The sequence below is a fragment of the Diplotaxodon limnothrissa genome, linkage group LG16 (assembly GCF_057381915.1).
Source record: "Diplotaxodon limnothrissa isolate DT_005_m linkage group LG16, D_limnothrissa_male_GT1.1, whole genome shotgun sequence".
In the NCBI taxonomy this organism is placed as follows: Eukaryota; Metazoa; Chordata; class Actinopteri; order Cichliformes; family Cichlidae; genus Diplotaxodon; species Diplotaxodon limnothrissa.
In genome coordinates this window covers 33,663,920-33,686,416 of record NC_140611.1, presented here as the reverse complement: position 1 = coordinate 33,686,416, position 22,497 = coordinate 33,663,920, and the positions used below count along the sequence as shown (strand labels likewise).

Here is a 22,497-nt window from a genome sequence, read left to right as displayed (position 1 = left end):
TTGTCTTAAAGAAAAACAAAGACCCGCTTGACTGTAAGAGTTACAGGCCAATAAGCTTGATCAATTGTGATTGCAAAATTTTAGCCAAGTTACTAGCAACCAGATTAGATAAGGTCATGACTTACTTAATACACCCCGACCAAGTTGGCTTTATTCGGACTCGCTGCTCTGCCGATAATATTAGACGCCTAATTGATATTATGTGGGCAACCCAGAATAAATCCCCTACGGGGGACTTTTCTCCAGCCATAGCCCTCTCCCTAGATGCAGAGAAAGCATTCGACAGGGTGGAGTGGCGTTTTCTATTTTGTGTAATGGAAGCATTTGGCTTTGGCCCAAAATTCATAAGGTGGGTCAAACTTCTCTACAACAATCCGAGAGCATCAATACTAACGAACCGTATTATATCACAGTCCTTCGACCTCCACAGGGGTACAAGACAGGGCTGCCCACTGAGTCCTCTGCTTTTTGCTTTAGCTTTAGAGCCTCTGGCAGCGACAATACGTAGAGACCCTGATTTTCCAGGTATCCAGGTCCACAATAATAACCACAAATTGATGCTCTATGCTGATGACGCCCTGGTCCTAATATCACAGCCAGAACGATCTCTACCTGCTCTCTTGAGAATTATTAACCAGTTCTCTAATATATCAGGATATAGAGTAAATTGGTCAAAGTCTGAAGCGCTCCCTCTGACAGCCTTCTGCCCCAAAACCCTGTTCCAGCCAGGGGATTTCAGCTGGCCTCAGACTGGTATTAAATACTTGGGCATTACATTCCCCCGTTTGTTACACAACATAGTCCAGGCTAATTTTGAACCTCTATTGGACAAGTTCAGAACCGACATAATTAGATGGTCCCCTTTGTTCCTCACCCTTTGGGGTAAAGTTAACATCATCAAAATGAATTGTGCTCCAAAATTTAATTACCTACTACAAACACTCCCGCTAAAAATCCCATCAAAATATTTCCATCAATTTGACAGATTATGCAACCAATTCATATGGAATAACAGACGCCCTAGAATAAAGCTTAAAAAGCTACAGCAACCAGTGGAGTCGGGTGGCCTGGGGGTCCCAAATCTACTATTTTACCATTATGCTTTCAGTCTGAGACACATGGTTCACTGGGCTCTCCCTCCAGAACGATCCCCCCCATGGCTTAGTCTGGAGAGTACTTTGTGCTCACCACTCCCTCCGATGCACATTTTAACCACCAAGCTCCCACCAGATATACAAACCCACCCCATTCTTTCTTTCCTGCAGACGGTCTGGAAGAAGGTGGCCTTGCTACTAAATTTTAACTCCCACCTTCACACTGAGGCTTCCATATGGCTCAATCCCAAACTCTGCATTAATAAATCGCCGTTTTTCTGGAGACTGTGGGTCCAGAGAGGGATACTTGTTCTCGGAGACCTGTATCAGGGGAGGATTCTCAAGTCCTTCAACGACCTTAAAGCACAGTTTCAGTTGCCACAAAGTCAGTTTTGGAGGTACTTGCAGCTCCGGCACTTATTGCTCAAAACCTTTGGTTCCTCCTCCACACCACCTCCAAATATTGAATATCTCAGCTACATCAAAAAAATCTTTGGGGGGGGTCGTGAAGTCTCTAAATATTACTCAATGCTTGTTACGGGCACGAGTAAAGGACTACCTGCCCTCCGGTTAGCTTGGGAATCTGACCTTGGTGTGGCTTTTACAGATCAGGAATGGACTGCAATGTTGCAGAATAGTAAAAAGGTGTCCAGGGAACTTAGAACGAGACTAATCCAATTCAAATTACTACACTGAATTTACTGGTCGCCACACAGACTGTATAGGGCGAACCTCATTCAGTCCCCTGAATGCTGGAGATGTCAGACTGGGGTAGGCACATTGACCCATATGATTTGGAGCTGTCCTAAAACCCAAATCTTTTGGACTGAGATACATGACTTTATCAAATCAACCATACGATGGGATATTCCTTTTTCACCAAGACTATTTGTGTTGGGAGACCCATCACTCCTTAACTATGCTCCACCTAAGGCTGCTGAGTGGGTACAGACTGCATTGATGCTGGGGCGTAAACTCATTATCTCCCAGTGGAAGGCCCCCTCCACCCCACCTGTCTCTGTATGGCATATTCAACTAGGGAGACTCGCTGCACTAGAACAACTCTCATACAGGCTCCTGAATAAAGTGGAGAGTTTCCATCTGAAGTGGGATCCATATCTGTCCAGAATAAAACGAACAGACTAGACCCTAGAGTGGGATAGTCATTGGAATTCTGATGAAGCACTCTCAGGGATGTCAGAGTGTGGCATGCAGTAAGACCCACATAGTCAAAGGCTGGCTGTTTTTGTTTCTTTTTTTTCTTTTTTCCTTTTTTGTTTGTTGTTGTTTTTGTTTTTCTTTCCATGCTTTTGTTTATCTCTTGCTTTGTTTGCCCCCCCCTCATTTTGGTTTGGTATTCTCTACTGTTCTGCTGCTATGCTGATGTTTTTTTTATGCGATGTAATCTGTCTCCGCAGTGGACTGTAGTGTTCTAAAAAGTACAATAAAATATTAATCATAAAAAAATAAATAAATAAATATATGAAGGACCGGTTAATAAAAATGGGGTGTTAAGCAGTGTGGTTTATTGGCCATTACAGTCTTTTATTTAGTTATTTATTTATTTATTTTCCAGGCATGACCATATTTATGCTGGCTCAGTAGATTGGTTAGCATATTAAATGAGATGAAGTTTGGCTAGCACAACTTTGGCGTTTATTACAGCCAAATGTTGAATTAGACAAAATGAAAACTTTACTTCCTACTTTTTCTTTCCTTAGTGCCTTCTTTCCTTTTTTCTTCCTCTGTCCTTCTTTCCTTTCTTTCATCTCCCCTTTCCCTTTCTTTCTTTGTTCTCTTGCCCATCTTTCCTTTTTCTTTCTTCCTCTTTTCATTTCTTCCTTGAATATTTCCTTTCATCTTTTCTTCTGTCCTTTCCTTGCATTCCTCCTTTCCTCTTTCCTTCGGTCTCCAACTTCACTCACTCCTTGCCTTTATATTGTTCTTCCCATCTTTTTCTGCCTCCTTTGATCCCACTTTCTTCTTCTTTTTATTTTCGTTTTTTCCCTCCTTCCCAACTTTCCCCTCCTTTTTCCTGTTCTTTTCCTTCTTTCTTCTTTTTCTTCCGTTCTTTTTCCTTTCCTGTTTTTCCTTCATCACTTGTATATTTCCTCACTCCTTTGTTTTTTCTTTCCACCGTTCCTTCTTCATTTTCTTCCCCTTTCCCTTTCTTTTCCTTCTTACCTCCTTTCAGCATTTTCCTTTTTCCTCCCTTCCTTTCATTCCTCCATCCATTCCTTCTAGCTTCTTTCTTCCCTTTTCTTCCTGTCTTCTTTTTCCTTCCCTCCTTTTCTTTTCCATATATTTTTATGTTTTTTTCCGTCTTTGTCCCTAACACACACGGTTGTATTTATATATTGACATGTGCATATTTTTTATCAGGGTGGCAAACACGACTCTCTGGTGCCTGGCTGAGTAAATGTGCTCTGAGGTGATTAGCTCCTTTATGAATAACACTCCTGTGTGACTGATTTCAGTGTTTCAGGTGGTTTAATAACGCAGGATCTCCTGTTAGCCGTCAGATTGATTCTTTGTGGCTTTCCTCTTGTGGCTGATTGAGGAAGGATCGTTGTGTTTGTGCCTGACAGACTCATAACTGCCGTTAGATCTTTGCAGTGTGAGCTGCTTTTCATGGATAACATTTAATGAATTCAGCGCTGTGCAGAAACAGCCTTAATTGCCCTTTTGTGAAAACTATTTGCAATCACTGTTCTTGGTTTAAATTAACCTTCTACCTCTCAGAAGGATGTTTGCTGTGAAGGAAACACAATTTAGTCCACAAAATCTTGACTAATGTTTGCATATTTGCAATTAAGGATGTTTTTTAATGGCTCATATCTACCTGGCACTATCTGAGCTGGCCTGCTGGTTAAACTCGCCCATCTGGCATCTCAGAATCTCATTATTATGCAGCTAATAAGCCCAAATTTCCAATCTACAAAAACCCTCTTTATTCTCTCTGTGGGAGGAAATCGTTCACTATGCTTGTGTCTGATAGTCTCTGGGTTCAAGGGAAATTTGTTCTCAGCGTCGCAGACTTTGATGATGTTTGCCTTCATCACAGGTTTCTTAGGCTTATTATCCACAGGACCGACTTCATCCAGCGTCTGAGGAGAAATCTAACCAGATCAATGAGACAGCTGCAGGATTATTTTCTCACGTCAGTTTCATTTTCTTTTGCTTCAGCAGTGGTTTGTGGTTAGATTGAAGTCACTTTAATATGAAGTCATTAAATGTGCAGTTTTTCATGCGATGTGTGTTTGAAACATACTAAATGATTAAAATTGTGGCTGTTTAATTAAATATCAAGTTTTATACTAGAAATTTTCGGTTAAAAAAAATCTCCTTTTATCACCAGTCTCTTCAAATAAAGGGAAAGGGAACTAGTGCCATAAACTAAATACTAAATGATCCAAAATCAACAAAGCCTAACATAAAATGGGAAAAGCAAGAAAAAGAATAAGCAACAACAAGGGAATCAAGCAGGAAAACCAAGAGGAAACGGGCAAGAACAATGGAAAATATGGAGGAAACACAAGGAATAAGAAGGAGCTAAACAATAGAAACAAAAGAAGAAAAGCAAAATAAAACACAGAAGAAACACAGAAGGAAAACATGGAGGTCAAGCAAGTAAAATAAGAAGCAAAAGAAAGTAAAACCAAGGAGGAAGACACAGAGGAAAGGGAAGATTTGGAGGCAAAGCAAGGGAAAAAGAGGAAACAAACAGAAAACATGGAGGAAAAGAAAGATCTGTTTTCTGATAATCATTTCCTTCATATACAATATGAAAATGTAAGTCATATATAAGCTCCTCCATTGATGTTCATATCACACCACAAACAGCTCCTGAAAGTGAAATCAGCTGCATAATCAAACAAGTGAATAAGCTCATTCGTTAACTTTTACCCTCATCAAGCAGATCTGAATAATTTCACTCCATGCTCATCTTCTCCTTCATTAGCACTCTTCAGTTGGGTAATTGTATAGATTTGACATAAGCTTTAAATCAGTAAGCAATCAGGACCGTCGTCACCAGTGAGATCCAGTCATCAATCAGGTGTTTATCAACAAATACTGGTGAAAGACTTCACTTCTCTCGATTATTCAGCTCTTGTCTTTGAGCTGTTTCCAATCATGGAAATGAAGGGCGCCGGCGATGTGGCGATGCCCTCTATTTGAGAAAATCCCCCCCACCCCCCGAGTTATGGGAGAAATTTTGTGTTTATAAGCTGCTCGCTGAGCATCCGTGTGCAGGTTTATGCAGCTTCTGGGATTTCTAAAAGAGTCAAATCAGTTGCAAAAGTTTTAAAATGAGTTTCAGAGTTTCTCCCCGTGCTGAATATTCATCTGATTATCAGGCGGACTCAGGTGTGACCCAGTCCTGATACTCTCACTGATTCAATGGGATGTTGTAGTGGTTTGTTTCGCTCTGAAATTGCATCTAAAATCTAAAACAGCATTTATAACACCCATGAGACTATTGTAAAAGATTTGTTTTTAATAATTAACTAATTATTAGGCCTTCCCTCCCCTTCCGCCAAGAATTGTTGGCAATTGTTTGATAACAGAGTTACTGCTAAAGTTACGGGCTACAGCATGGCGTCGCCTATTGGATTTTGAAGCCAGAAGTGACCATATTAGCAGATAGATTAGTAAACTGCGTTTTTCAGCTGTGGGTTGCAGCTGTCTAACTGTTATGAAGCCTCTTGGTGTAGCTAATCAGTAAACTTGGGATCATTCAGTTATCTGATGAACTGTAAAATTTTGTAAAACCTTTCCGGTTTTACTGAATAAAAGAGTAATTAGCAATATTTTTAAAAAGGCCACAAACAAATCAATAAATTCAAGCCAATTCAGTTCAATTGTATTTATATAGAGCCAAATCAGAACTATAGATGACTCAAGGTGCTTTATATTGTAAGTTTAAGACCCTACAATGATACAGAGAAAACGCCAACAATCAGATGACTCCGTATGAGCAAGCACTTGGTGACAGCGAGGAGGAAAAACTCTCTTTTAACAGGAAGAAACCTCCTGCAGAACCAGACTCAGGGAGGGGCAGCCATCTCCTGGAACCGATAAATCAATAAACAAATTATTCTCCTGAAGACTAATGCAGCCAAGAGTCTTTTTACAGGCGCCCCCTGCTGGTCAGTTAAAAAAAAATTCAGGTTTACAACATGTCTTGATGCAGGCTCAATCATGCAGGTAAGGAAATCTCAAAAAGCTAATTCTCTTCACCTTATTCACCTTATTCAATGGGGCTAGTTTAATGACACACTCCCAAAGGGATTTGTGTGTCCTCCCATGGACCTTTCACTTGTTAGGCGAGTGTGTAAACCACAGTATTTCCTGTATGAGCTACACAGAAAAACCCATCCGAGGTCTGAAAGGGGAAGATTTTCCATGTAAATGAGGCAGCGGTCGGTCTGATTTCTTTCTCTTTTTTTAGCTCTTATTAAAAGTGTAAATCATACTTACGGCAGGCAGAGACTCGGCTCGCCCCCTTTTCTCCTGCTGTGAGATGCACAGAGGAACTGGGAAGCTCAATCAAACACACTCCAATTACAACAAAAAGACAGACAATTAATTGTTCCAATAATCTCCTTTAATTGCCTGCTAATTAGCAGGCAGTTATATTTTGCCTGGCAGAGAGACAGTGAGAGTGTGTGTGGGTGTTTAATGTCAACAAGTTCGGGAACATCACTGATGAGTGCATCAGCTGAGATTGGAGTTTTTGAGGAAGGTGCATTCAGCGTGAAGAGAGTGACATTAAAACAATAAAGATTTATCAATGACATGAAGGAAGGCTCATGCAATCACATGTTCAGCTGCATCCTAACTCCTCTGCAGAGACATTACTGATCTGTTCTGACTCAGGGGCATATTGCCAGGTGAACGTCTCGGCTGTGATCAGCGAGCCGATGTGATAGGTAGATCTATAGGGGGAAAAAACACCTTTAAAGAAAGAGAGATACGGCCACTTCATGATCTGCTGCCAGGATTCGATGATGCATCCAATCCGTAACCTGCTGCATCGTTACATTTTTAATGCAACATATTGGAAATATGAACTTTGCAGGTTTTAAAGTACAAAAAAAATTTGCCTCGATGTATCATCCCTCCAGGTTTTACTGAAATTGAATCAGTGGAGTGTGTGATATCTATAGTGCCTTCATTTGAACAGTTAGGATCATTTATAAGGCTGGTGGGATAAAGGATGGCAGGTCTTCATCAATTTAAGTGTAGGAAAGTGGCATTTTTTTAAAGCTATGATGTCCCACTGTTAGTGGAGCAGGACTGGAAGGACCCACTGGAGACGCATATTATGAGAAATGTGTGCACTTATCCCAGTTAGAGCTGAAACAGTCAATCCTCAGCAGTATTGGTAATATTCAGTCAAAAAAAACCCCCAAACCTGCTAGGTTTGGTTATAAAGTGCCAAAAGAAACAAGCAATTAAAAGCCAGACTGACAATCCTAGAGATTTGAACCTGAGGCTTTGGGAGCCCCACAGGGTTCGTGGCCCCGGGCAGTTCCTGGCAGGAGAACCGGCACTGCAAGTCTCCAACATGAACACACTTGGAGTGCATCCACATCCAGCTGCTTAGATTTATAAATGTGTATGGTTTTATGTGCTTTAACCGTTAGTCCTGAATGAAATTGCATTTTTCATCCAAAACAAATGTCAGATTGGTGGAAATCATCAGTTTATGGCTGGGATGGGCAACATTTTTCCTCTGAGTTTCAGACTGACTTATAAAAGGAAGGGGTCTCACACTGAACAGAAAAATAACACAAAGTGCTGAAAAATGTAAAAATCCATGACTGCTGACAGACACGACTCCCTGCTTTACAATAAGCCTGGATCCTTGTTTCATCTCTAGTTCTAGTCTCAGACCTGACATACAACCGTGGACTTTTTAAGCATCAGGTAACTGCTGTCTTTAACCGTATCTGTCAAAGTCAAGTTAAATTCTTTATCAACGCTGTGAAATCACACTGTCTTCCAGCAAAAGAAGAAATAGGAGAAGCTAAATAAATGAAACTGAATTGGAGAATTGTTGTTTATTCAACTGTTTCATTGTGAAAGTACACAGTGGCGTCTCTGATCTTCTCTGTGCTGCCTACAGTTAGTTAGATGTTGTTCTTTTTGAGACAACACAGGGAGGTGGGTGCTGCAAATATGAGTTTTTCAGTTTTCCATTAGAAAGTTGTTTTAATATCTGAAAATAAAAACATGTCAGGATTCAACATTAGATCAGATCTTCAGCCTTTAATGACAGTTCCTCCCCTCTGCAGACTTTTGAAATGCCAGAGCTCAAAAATGCATCATCCTCCCACACTAGGAGGATCTGGAGATTTGCAGCACACAAGACTTCATTTTTTTGCGGTAGACTGTCATCAATTATAACTCTCCTTTTTTGTTCACTGACATTTGAAAATCATCTTCAAAAAATATTCAACCTGAAAATCTCTGATTATCTTGCAAACCTGACAAAGTATTTCCTTTCTTGTGCTTTTGTCATTCATTTTAATCTTCTGATCATCTGCTTATTGCTAGTGCTCCTATTGATGGTCTAGCTGGATTTAGCAAGAACTTTGGTTTGTTTCTGGACTTGAACTCAATAAAAAGTCAAAACCAGAGATCACACGCAGGGCTCAAACCCAGAGACCACAGGGACCAACCTTAGAGACCAAGCCTATAGACTGCAGGGACCAAACGCATGGCTCAAAACCAAAGACTAAACCCAGAAATCACAGGGACCAAATTCAGAGAGTAAATCTGCGGAACAAAACTAGGGATCAAATCCAGAAATCCCAGAGCCCAAACCCTCAGGGACTGAGAGTTGAAACATAGATCATTGGTAAACCCTCACTTTTGACTTCAGCTTTCTAGTACAACACCTGCAGTTACTGTTATGACCTCATCAACCCATTAATCAATTGGATGCTCCTTCGGTTCTCAAGGTCCAGCTTCAACTAGATTAATCCACCATTTTTTTAACATAATACCATAAAATCAGACTTGAATTCTCTTTCTGCCTCCCTTCACACTTGACTGCAAACCCTTTTCTCAGTGCGCTCTGAAGGTGAAGATGACAGTGTTGTCACTTATTAAATAAATTGCTTTGGCCAGCTGACCAAATTGTTTTTGGAATCTGGAGAAGGTCATAAAGAGAATATATTTCCAGATATTTTTTAATAAAAAGACACTTTAAATTACCCGAGAGGGTCTAATTATCTACCAAAGTGTCAAGGAGAAATGACTCAGAGCAACATGAATCTCTAAAGTTGTTTTTATCTGTGTCCGTCACCTCTGCCTGCTCATTTATTTTTGTATTCCAGCAGTGTTCCTTTCTTCTGACTTGTCTTCATCTCACTTTCTTCCTCTTTGTACTTTCACTCAGATGAACCCTCTGTCTTTACTGTCTTCACAAACCTTGATTTGAATTCCTCTTTGAAAGTGATCAGAACTAGAGTTATTACCGGTGACATCTCTTGGTATTGATTCAGACTGGTCACGGTACAGCTGGCCTTAATGAACAATACCATACATGTGAGTGTTTTCTCTCTTTTGCCTCCTTTTATCTTAAAGCATTAAAAGAATTTAACTTGGGGGCTGATGCTGTCTGTAGCTTGTTTTCTTCAAACTTGATGATTGTTCTGAGAGGAATCCCTGCAGACCACAAAGTGTTTGGCTGACGACAAACATGATGCAGAGTGCTGCTTTCCACTCAGATTTCTTCATCACCTCTTGTTTGCGTTGTTTAAAAGCCTGCCCACAAACAAACCTGTTTTTTATGAGACCAGTGACCCTGCTAGGCAACAGCATGCGTGGCTCTGGGGTTGATCCTTCCTAACAGAGAGCAAACTCCAAGTCACATCAGCAGGCAGGTGGACCAGCCTCAGGTCCTGCAGCGAAGCTGTGTTTGTACATGGCGAGACCCGACATGAAGCTGCAGGGCGTCATGAAAAATTAGTGTCTGTGTCTGGAAAATAAGACACATGCATCTGATGGGGTCAGCAAAAACAGACAGCAAACTGTTTATTAAAGGCGGACATCTGGATTCTGTATTTTGAAGCCTTAACGTTTTTGTAGAAGGTAGAAGTGACCATATTTGGATATATTTGATTAGCAAGCTGCATTTTTTAAAACACAGGATAAAATCGCCAACAGCAGCCACAACCGAAAAGTTCAGTTCAGTCATTCAGCTTAGCAGGGATCTGACCACAGCTCCCTGTCAGTTATTTTTTAAAAACTCTGTAACAGCTGTAAGAAGGACAAAGAGAAACACATCCAAAGAAGGTAAAGTTTCATTCCAGGTTGAAGGTAAATATATATATGTGGACATTTTATGTCTACGAATGAGCCTCGTAGAGCATCAGTTATAGGTACTTCAGTGTTAGCATGCACCCATGTTCTTGACAGACGATCACTGCTTAACGACCTGATAAACATGGTGGTCATGGCCTCAAAACTAGTCAATGACCAACCACCGGTTGCAAGGGAAAAGTGAATACTCCTGGAGCTGCTGTGAGAGGTTGATGGCTAAATGATCCCCTGGTCAGCATCTGTCACTAGGGAAAAATGTGCATTCCCCTAGCTTTGGTCGCTAGCATATTACTGCGGTCATAGTTTGAATGGAAGTAACAAACTCTGTCCAGCTGTTCTCTGCGCTGTAGTGAAACTGAAGTGTGTGCCCCAACCGAAAAATGCAACACAAACATTTCCAGTTTGTGTTGATTATTTTGTTCTGTTAATTGTGTTAATTATTAAAATATGGGCATGTTTTTCAGAAGTTCATTATAGATGTTAAAACATAAACATGATTTGAAAGGGGCTGACCCACCCATCGGGGCCTCCCTAAGCTGGTTGCAATAACCAATTTGGTCATTTTGAAATTAAAATGTACTTTTCTGAGTTCAAAATGCAATTTTAGTTACTGTTGTTTAAAAAAAAGTAAAGTTTTAGTGAAGTAAAATGTCTTTTCATACTACTTTTAGTTTGTCGATTTGGTCCATTAAACCTTTGCGTCTGTAAGACTGACATTGCCATACATTGAGGCTAGGCTATAAAAACAACAAATAACATATATTCACTTTCACTTTTTTGGCTTGTAAATGTGACAGATAAGTTAATGCAGCTTTTTTTTTAAAACAAAACAAAACACGACACATGCTTCAGGCGCTCATGTTTTTAGTCTAAGATAAGATGGGATATAAAACAGAGGAACTTCAGCCCAAAAGGCCCATTAAAATGCATTTCAGGCTGCCAGAATTCCCAAATTTCTGTCAGGTTTTCTGAGGCAATGCCCTTGATGTCTTTATTTTGAACTATTGACATCTCTTTATAAAGTCTCTAACATCACTGGCAAACCTTAAGACAGGCTGCAAGGGATCAAAGCTCACTGACACTTGAGATTAGCATTAAACTGAACCTGAACCTTTATAAACAAACACTAATGAGTGCACTTAGTCTGCATGTGAGAAACACAGACTGATTTTTCAGTTTTTTTATTCTCCCTTTTCATCTCTTAATAATATCAGGATGGATGATTCCCCCACCCAGCGTCTTTGGACATGGTGTTATACATGAATGTGTTTATGTTTGTGCTCCTCAGCAGGAAGCATTTGTCTCACATCAGATAATTTTGTGAATGCAGAAAGGCTGTTTGGTTGCAGCTTAATCCCCATTAAAAACACTGTAGGGAGACGGATAAACAGCAGAAGAGAGACCAAGGGTGTGTTTGTCCTTTCAGAGAGTTCAGGGCATGACTCAGACATGAATGATGAAGTGTGAGTAATTGCAGTGGTATATTCAGATATTTCACTTAAATGTGCTCTCTGTATATTTTTACATTTATTAAATGTCATTGTATTGCTGCCATGTGAATGGATTGTAACTTAAAACAGGAAACCTCCCATTAGGTCTGTGGATTGATTTGTGCATGTTACGTCCCCCCCACCATGGTGGTGGCAAAGGCAGGAAGGAGACAGCAACACCGGACAACCACAATCAATGGAGGAGGATGACAACAGGACAGTCAAGAATTAGGCAGGATTTAGTGGAATCTATAAGAAAAAAGGTGGGGGAGGAGGACTGGGCGGTTGAACCAAATCAAAGAAAGTAATAAAACAAAAAGAGGTCGAGAGCTCCCAGGGCCTAACTAAAACAAAAATGCAAAACAAAAGGCCTACCTAGCTGCTCGACAAAAGGTCAGTGAAAACATACAAAAGTGGCATCAACCACATACCCTAGTGTGTCTAACAGTTTAACACCTGCAATCAGTGTATAGGGTACCCCAGCTTACCTGTCCAGCCTCCCACCACACATAATATAAAGACACCTGTTCGCAAATGTTTGTCATAGCAGAAGCCAGCAACCACCAGCTGGCCAGGGAGCTGCTCATTTGTAGTGATCCTTGGCGTGTGATTGGCCAACTGGGCCCAGACCAGCCAATAGACACATGCCAATCAACTTTGAACTGGCCAATAGGTGGAGGCTTGACACCTGAAAGATAAATAGAACACAAAAGCAAAGCCACATCTCTTGGCACGTAACAGTGCATGAAAATGTAGGTTGATCCATTAAGATCCAAATGATGTGAAGCTTATAGCTTTAGAAATAGAGTCAAATAATTCTGTGTTAATGTAAACAACCAGCTCGCAAGATAAAGACAAACTAACACTGGTTCAGATAATATTTTACTACCGACAAGGTTGGTGAACAAATTTGCGACTGTTTGTCATCATCCTGAACAATCTGATTGTTAAGTGATGACGTGACGAATCCTACTTCCGGGCCTAAAGTAGTCTGCGTTTAATATGGCTTTTGTGTTGTTAACATGTTTAATGTTATGTATTTTCTTCTATTTAATCTCAAAAAGCTCCTAAAACAGTCAGTGATCACTGTTGACCTCCCTCGGCTTTTATTACCGCTAATCATTTATTTAAGCTCAGTTTTTAAAACCTTAGGATGTAACTACAGCCCAGCCCATGCAGCAGTATATGAATGACTAACCTCGTATTGTGGATGGATTATCTCAGTTGTTCTCCTGAAGTTTGGTCCTTTTACAGCATCCTGCCATGCGATTACATTTGTTCCTGACCACCGAGAACACTCACGTTAACTTTTATCGAGTGGGAAAAAAGTTAGCTTGTTTATATTATGCTAACATAGCTGTGTCGCTAGCAGTCACGTAGCACATCATTATATACCAGCTAGCCCAACTTCAGTAACCCTACAAACGTCACTGCTGTTTAGTTTTCTGTCTTCATTTATGCTGGAAGTGATAGCAGAGCTGTACGTTTTAATTTGTTTCCAAAACCCCGCAGTCAGGACATGCTATATTGTATTTAGATAGAAGCTAGTTTGCTAACTCCCTGCTAACTTCTAACTCCGTTAAATGTCATAAATTCCGTTTTCATGGATGCCTGGATGCTAAACTCAATTGTTACACCTGGTAGAGCAGAATGCTGATCATTTTATTAAAGATGAAAGACTTTAGACAGTTTTTCAACTCTCAGTAATGCCATAGCGATCATTTGATATATGGACCTGCAGCGGAGTTTAGGTCCAGACACGGCTAGTGACGTCAGACTGAATAGGTGTCACCACTCAGACCTCCACATCAGCGCTGGTGTAGCGGGAGAAAAAGTCAAAACTGGAATCAGTTGGTTTTTTTTTTTTGTTTGCTCATTTTTTATTATATATAATATGAAATATTTAAGTTTATTGTATTTGCTGTAAAAAAGTTTGCATAATAAATAATATAATTTGTAGTGTCAAGCAATTTTTTTATAGATTTCTAAACTTAAATAAATATTAGTGCTGTCAATAGATTAAAAAAAATTAAACTAATCTCACAATTTTCTGTTATTAATTGCGATTAATCTCAATTACTTTATTAATAGCCTGGCTCCAATTACATTTTTTTATTCTTTATATTTTAAGTAATTATCGTTGTTCACCGAAGTCCAGTGGTCTCCGGTGAGAGCGACATTCCTTACTTGCACAAGCTTGCTGGACTGCTGAGCCCTCTGGTCCCCATACAAAGTGTGCAGTCTCGACACAATGGTTCCTCTCGAGGGCAGATTGTAACACTCATCTCCTGATGCAGCACGAATGACTTCTCTCAGTCCATCATCTTCTACTATGCTAACTGGTCGGCAGTTTTTAGCTATCCAAACAACCAAGGAATTGGTTACCTTTTCTCTCACATTTTTTGTTATTCGTCCACAAGCACCATACTCCTGAAGCGTAGACTGGCGAGGTCCCGTAGAGGTGGATTCAGTTGGGTGTTTTGCTCTCAGGTGATACGCCAGTGATGAACTGCTTCTGTGGTACTTGAATTCAGCGTTGCAAATTGTGCATCTTACTCTCGTTTTGTCCAACAAGCCATCAGGCAACTTCTTAAAGAGAAACTTTCCACCCAAAAGTCCGCCCTCGTCCATGCTTGCGTGTGTTAGCTAGTGTTAGCTAGATAGTAGCATGGTGTCACTTCTTCTTCTTCTTCTAATCATTTCTGTCAGGCCAAACGCCAGCATAGCACACTGTTGCCCCCTCCTCCAGAGGTGCTCATGAATTTAAAGGTCTTAGATTACAGGAAATTAATAAAAAAAACAAAATCAGCGTTAAATTTTTTTAATGCATTAAACATTTCGCGTTGATCTTAACAATTAACGCGATAATTTTGACAGCACTAATAAATATATAAAAATAAATTGTTTAACCAATCTACATAACAAATAATTAAAGTTGTCCTCTAAAATAAATTGACACAAATGCACTAATATGTATAATTCAATTTTAATTAGTAATGTAACTGCAATGCATAGATAAAACATCAGCTAAATTTTCTCAGTTTTGATTGGTGTTACGCTGTGAATAAATTATGAATTTATGAGAATTTATTATTTACCATTTACCAGCTCTTTTGGAATTGGGATTGCATTTCAAGTAGAGCAGGGCGATATGACCAAAAATATTTATCACGATATACATTTGAAAATTTGCGATAACGATATAACTGACGATATAATTGACACTAGACAAAATACTTTACAATTCCACAACTTTATTAGTGCAAAAAAAAACAAACAAACAAACCCATCAATGTATTTTCACTTAAACAAGCAGCTGTTTTTTTTAAATGTGCATTAAAGCTATATAAAAATTTAACAGTGCAAATGCAAATTCCTTGCTGACAGTGGCATTTCCAGTGGAAACTGGCTGACATATCCTCAGCATAACCATGTATAATATCCACAAAACTTAAAAAGAGGTTATACACACACAATACGGTAATATTATGTTAAAACACAGTACGTATCACTCTGCGAGGCTCCTGCCTACGATAGCCGTAATGCTCCGACAACCCATCAAGCCGTGCGGCTTCGTAGCTTAGCAAAGTCGTACTAAAACATTTGACAGATTTTCGCGCGCCGTGTACATAAAATTGTTTCGAGGTCAGTAAACACAACCAGAATTCACACATAAGGCACACAGGATTATAAAGGGCACTGTTGATTTTCAGAAAAATCAAAGGATTGATTTTAAGTGTGCCATATTTTCGAAAAACACGGTAATAACGATGGCCCGCTAGCATGCTCTACCAAAAATAGTGCTTTGTTGTGTATCTGACGGACGAAAGCTAAACCAGTTCCACACCACTGAAGTTGCAGCATTTTTACAAACCAATTCTGGTTCATCCGTTTCATTCAACGATCCGCTTTCGCCCTTCTCATTCCCCGTCGCCGGCACGCTTTTTCCTCCATGTGCGTATAAAAACAAAGGCACTGCACGTGCGCTTTCCCCCCATATTCTATTGCGATATTTCATTTTCTTATCATTATCAACATTATACCGGTATTACATTTCAAGGGTAAAGTTGAAATACTTTTTTGGGAATAAAGGTGAAAAACTGTTATGAATAAAGTAAAATATCAAGAACATAGCTTTTTAAAGAATAAAGGTGGTGTTTTAGCTCGTCACCCTTCCTTTGAGTAAGTTTGATTAAACATATTTTCTTTTTAACAAACATGTAGCATATTAAATGTTTTGTCTTGTTTCCTGTCTTTTTAAAATTATTATATGATATTGACAGACACGAGAGTTTTAAAAAAGTCATCACTTCTCTTATATTTATTCTTTTTGTGTTTTTCTTTAGTTCTCATTGTTGGATCCTTGATGGTATGCTGGCTTCCCAACCAGATTCGCCGTCTTATGATGGCCGCTATGCCCAAATCCAACTGGACCATTACCTACTTCCGGAGCTACGTCATCCTCCACCCCGTGGCCGACACCTTCTTCTACCTCAGCTCTGTCCTCAACCCTTTCCTCTACAACCTGTCCTCGCGGCAGTTCAGGGACGTATTCATGCAGGTTCTGCGGTGTCACCTTACCATCGTGCATAAAAATCAGTCCACCGTGCAGTTCAGGGCTGCCCCCATGCAATCCCTTCAACGCCCCCTGCTGCTGAAGTCACTGCGTCGAAATAGGTCGAGTCGCACCACCGTCGCCAAAGAGGAAACACCTTCATCCTTTACGACAATTCAGTCGCAAGATGACTCGGGACTGGGCACGGATACTCAGACGTCCATCATAGGGACTGAAGAGCAAATCTTGGAGCTCAAGAATAGAAATGTACCATCAGAGTCGGAAATATAGCCTGTTGTGCGAGTCAGTGGGAGAAACTGCTTTATCCATGGATGCAGTAACAAGTATTCAGTGAGCAGACACCCTGTGCTGTGTTTATTGAGTACACAAAAAACATAGCACAGGGTGTCTCGAAAGGACATTTACCTCCAGTGATAATGTTAAAATATAATATAGAATCTTAAATACCCCAGAGCTTCAGTTAAAATTAAAGGTACAGACTGGAGGGTTTAAGGACTGTAGTCTGTGTTCTGCATTCCAGAGAGGGGATTTTTTATCAATATTTTGGCCCACAGATGAAACTGAAAGTCACATTATGATCACCAACCTTCAAGAAGAGCAAATGCAGTAAAATAGCAATGGATTTTAACATTGATTAACCCTACTGTTAGCTATGGTAGGCCATGATGTCAGTGCAAGGTCACAATCAACTATTAATCTGAAATAGTATTTAGGGTACTTAGCTTTAGCACAGTAGCTGCAAGCTGCTTTGCAAACCACAACAAGCCTAGCTCTGCTTTTTAATCCCTTATATGGTTCAATTGATGTTGCATCTGGCGCTTAATGCTGCTGTATCCATGTCAGGCTTTCCTTTTATGTTCAAGAAGGGCGGGAGGTCCCAAATCAGGGAGTAGTCAAAGTTGGAATCTATAATAAAAATTAAAAATAGAAATCTAGTGGTTAGAATTAGTAACTTAGAAAAAGTGTTTTGATGCAATGATGTTGGGGTTCTAATGGGGTTAATATTAACTTGCCAACACCTCACAGTCTCTGGCTAATCTGGAATAGCTGGACTTTGGTGTAACACTTGATGGGCCCAGCTTTGAAGCCTGAAAAGCGAAGTCGACACAAAAACCTGCATTCTTTTCAATGGCCAGCAGGGGGCGACTATAATATTTTGCTGGCTTTATGACCTAGTTTTTGGTCATACTGAGTAAAACATTAAGTGCATTTTATAAATAATAAATAATAATCATTATTAGCGTCAGAAAAGAGGATAAAAGGATTTTACAAACCAAAGGGTGAAGTGCCCTGTGGTTCCGTCTGTAGTTTTTATACCAGAGGTGTAAGTTAATTAGTCAATCGATGTTTAAGATGAGTGAAAGGCCAGCAGCTGAATTAAATATAAAGCACTTACAGGTGAATTCTGCTGCAGTGTTGAATCAGAACATTTGTGTGACTTTTTTTTTAGAATTTTTTTTTTTTAAACTTGGTTGTACTAACTCTAGACTGTTTCTACATTTATATTTAATGGTGAACTCTAACAGTAGACTAACACATTCAGTGTTAGTCTACTGTTAGAGTTCCTAACCTCACTGATGCTTAGACCTGACGGGGAGTCGGTTTAGACCTGGAGTAGTTTGGCAAAATGCAGTAACTGAGTTCACGACCCAGCTCGATTACAGAGAGGGAGTTCACAATCTGAGTTAAGTTGGGAAATCTTTTGGTTTTTGTGCCGTAAACATGAGAAACTGTGAAACTTTAATTGTGCCGACTCAGGATTAAATCTGGCTCCTAATTATTTCATTTGTTTACTCTGTAATGTGTAGGTATGTACATATCTTAGATACATTTTTATATTGGAATAAATGTAACTATGCAACTAATCTTTGAACTTGAACAATTCAATTCATTGTGACAAATAAATTAACGTGACTTTAGACTAAAGTGTTCCTAACTGAACTAAGAAACCTTTACACGGTACTTTTAGCATCTTAAAACTGTCTTTTACACAAGAACATCATCCCAATACTGTTTCCTTTTTCAGTGTCAAAAACACAAATGTCCCAGTGCTATTACTCAGTTAAATAAATTATACTACCCAACTCACGTCTGTCAATCGGACTGATTTCATCATCACTTTGGGCATTAAGTCTCTGTCTCAGGGCTGGAGAAGAACCCACAGGAGCAGTTTTCCAGGTGTTGCTCCTTTTCTGGGGTCATCTCGTTGCCTCTCGAGTGCACCTGTTGTCACTTTGATTTGCACCAAAGCAGGTGAAATGAATTCAGAAATGTTCATTGACATATACAGCCTTTTCGCTTAAAGGTTAGATTCAGCTCACCACAGAAGAACATAAATACATATTTAAATTCTTATCATTTGCGTGTCTCAAATATGCAAAAGACACTGAATATTTCCATTTAACAAACTATAACATCATTCTGCTTTCTGTGTAGCATCTGGGTTACCTGCCACCATCACATGCTTCACCCAGGCGTCTGCAGAGGTATGCGTGCTGAAGTGTAAGCCTTCCTTGATCTGTATTCTTGTCTGTTCTTGTGCGCGCATCAGTCATCGTACTGCTCCATTACAGTCTAAATGGCTATTTTATCAAGGACATTTATGAAATTGGCTTGTGTGTATCCTAAAACTTATTTTCTAAATTTATCTAGTCATCTATGCAGCTACCTGCCGACTCCTGAGATGAATGTCCAGCCATGTCTGACTTTATCCCAAGGAGAACAGCCTCATCTTAGCTCTAATACCTCTGTGATGATTTTATATGCACTATAACAAAAACATTGATTAACTTAAAGTATATGTTTCTGTCTGTGTATCCCTGTATATACACAGTTGACAACATTTCAGTAAAGTCAGTGAGTAGAGTCAGTGTATTTAATTAATTTTTTTATTGTTTAGCAGGCTTTTAACTGCATCTCACAGTCAACTGGATTAGATTTGGGATATTTTTTGGAGCAGCCTAGAAAGCTGAGCTGGTGCTGTCCTCCTTTTTTCCAAATCACTGTGACAGTAAGATAATTACCAACAAAAACAGCTTTTTATTTATAGTGATAAACACACTGCACCCTCTGAACTGTCACTCACAATTTTTCCACATTTTAGTGCCAACATTTTCCTGTAAACATTACAGAGCACAAAACACAGAGGCGTGGCCGAAACAGTGAGAACTACATAAACAAATTGGGTGAAGTGGTCCCTTCCTGAAACAAACACAACTGTTTCTGATATCGTTAGGCAGCGAGGCAGACACAGAGAGGAGGCAATGGCACAAAAATGCAAATTTCAACGAGGAATTGAGGTTTCAGGATAGACTAAATAGGTCCGAAAAGGGCAGAACGTGCCTCAAAGCGGCATTATTTTTAATGGCTGACTGGAAAAAGAAGTCACACTGTATTGAAGTGTATGAAAAATGGCCCTCTGTTCCCCTGATCTATGACAGGGGTCAGCAATATTTATTATCAAAAGGGAGCTGAGCCATAAATGAGCATATCAACATTATGAATAGGTATAAATAATTAAAACAAGTCTGCAGTTACTTTGTATGACTATTTGGTTTTTTAACTTTGCATTTTCATAACAATAATGCCACATTCATGTTGAATTTATAACATTATAGAACTAGGATAATAAAAATTTAGTTAGTTATTTTTTTTATTAACCACCAAAGAGAACATTTGTGAAGTGAAGGAAAATCAGATTTGTTTTAAGTAAAAAGATCTGTTGGTAGTGAAAGCAATCACATTGTGTTTATTATATTTATTTCCATATACAGATTAATTTTTTATCAAACCCAGAGGGAGGCACTGGACATGGGCAAAATAGCCACAGGTTTCTGACCTCTGATCTATGACCTCAGTAAAAAACGATTTCCTGATGACAGTATGGCCTCAGTGGCTACTTTTAAGTCATACTGAATACAAAATGTTTTTAATTTGTAAGTTACAGTAAAATTAAAGCCAAAAAGAAATATACACTGGGTCATATGCAGTCCAACTGGTCACATCACAGTGACTGCATCCATCTTTGTGTCTCATTTTTTTACTTTGTTTCATTTAGAGGCCTAAACTAGCTAAGAGGTTTTCATACATGAAACATCAGGAGTATTCGGTCAGGACATTACTGCTGAGAATCCCGAGGATCTGAAGTTGTGTTTGTTGCTTGCAGCTATTTGAGAAGTCTTTAAAAGGTATCACATATTTGCACCTTTGCCTAAAGCAGTGGTTCTCAAACTGTGGGATGTAGAACCAGGGGAAAATACAAAATGAAACTAATTGGAATTAAGAGTATGCTAATGCTATGTTTACCTTTATTTACATAATATACTTATTCAGATAAAAATGTTGAGGGTTGTAAAAAATTGTGGGGTATGGGGCATGCCAGAACAGGTTTGAAAACCACTGACCTAAAGCAGCAGGATTCATACGAGCATCCCCAAAAAGAGAGGGGTGCGCGCATTTAAATAACCTCATTCATTATTGAAAACTAATTAATTATTACCAACACAAAAACAGCATTAATCACTCTGTATACGTCACACAGTGGTCAAAAACAGAGTCACAGTTTTAAAGTTTAAACCATTTGTTAAAGAGCAGCCATCCTCAGGTGGAACCCTGAGCTTCATCATAGCTGTGCAGTATTTAAATTTATAAAGTAAATTTAAATCAAGTAATTACTTTTTTCTGCTTAAATTCAAAGTAAATATTTGCAGATTTTATTGTTGTATCATTAGTTTGCACATAGATGTTTCCCACATAGTGACTGCTCATCTCAATCTTTAAAATAAACTCAACATGGGAACAAATTTCAGGTACAGCGAACCTTAGACGTTTAAGCTGTCACGGAGGAGCAGGGAGGACTCGGCGCAGACTGAAATCTCAGAAAAACAGGTTTATTTACACACTCCAGGTGCACTATATACAGGTGAAGGAGAAGGGGGCTAGGGTTCCCAGGGGTGCAGAGCGGGGTCGGGAAAAGCGTCCAGAGTCTCCAAACCAAACACGAGAAATCTGCATACAGAGAACAAGGGTTAGCACGGAACTTTCACGGACAGAGCTCAAAACTGGCTGAGGCTAAAGTAGCACTGACGAGCGTTATTCAATAGTCCAGCGGCGAGGTGCTCTCAGTCACTGCCTTAAGTAGCGGGAGCAAACAAGGTGAGGAGCCACAGGTGATTGCCTACAGGTGGTGGAGGCCGGGAGCTCACAATGAGCTCCGCCCAGGCAGCGAGCAGAGAGAGAGGAGAGAGAGAAAAGACAAAACATAACATGTAGCCACACAGGGCCAGCCGAGCAGGCACGGGGACCATGACATAAGCGGAGTCAAGGCTTGCTGTGTTGAGAAGATTTATATGACCTCTCCAGCACTTTGAAGTCTTATTCTTATTGTCCTGGTCAGTCACAAGTTCAGCAACCCTTATTACTACATACTTACTGCATAATGGTCTTATTTTACCTGGCCAACAAAAAGCCACTTGACTAAGCAAATAGGAAAATTAGTACAGCAACAGTTACAGTTACAACCCTAACTGGAGCCAGTAGCTTCTGTTTTCTTAACCAACCTCATCTGGGGACAGATCTTGTGGTTGTGGAAATAATGTTACTCAGTTTCAAAAGGGTCAAATGCTAAGTATAAGAGTCAAATAAGCTAAGTATTGTCCAATGTGTTAAAAAACAACAACCCAACAACAAACAAAACAAAACCTTAGAGGACAGTGGTGAACCGTCATCTCCAATGAAGAAATGTGGCTGGAAAAGATCATGATCAGCAATCAGGTAAATGTTCTGTGAAGTCAGAGCATTCCACCCCCAAAGTACTCAAGGGAGTAGGACCAAAGAGCTGTGTAGGCTTAAGGAAATTAACGAGTGGTTCAGGGAGTATGAGACATCATTTTCGCAGATGGATTGACCACTACAGAATCCAGATCTTAAACCACTGAGAATCTTTGGGATATGCTGGAGAGTACTTTAGTGATTCTGCCATCATCAATACAAGATCTTGGAA

At 39.7% G+C, this 22,497-nt stretch overlaps 1 protein-coding gene across 1 annotated transcript in view; it reads left to right on the top strand.

Annotated features, from left to right (window-relative positions):
* The window catches only part of gpr39 (G protein-coupled receptor 39), a 44,096-nt gene extending 26,216 nt beyond the window's left edge, over nt 1-17,880 (top strand). The window contains exon 2 of the mRNA XM_085373919.1: nt 16,267-17,880. Coding sequence (XP_085230045.1) covers nt 16,267-16,766 — 500 coding nt within the window. The 3' untranslated portion in view covers nt 16,767-17,880. The remainder of the gene's footprint in view (nt 1-16,266) is intronic.
* The last annotated feature ends 4,617 nt before the right edge of the window (nt 17,881-22,497 follow it).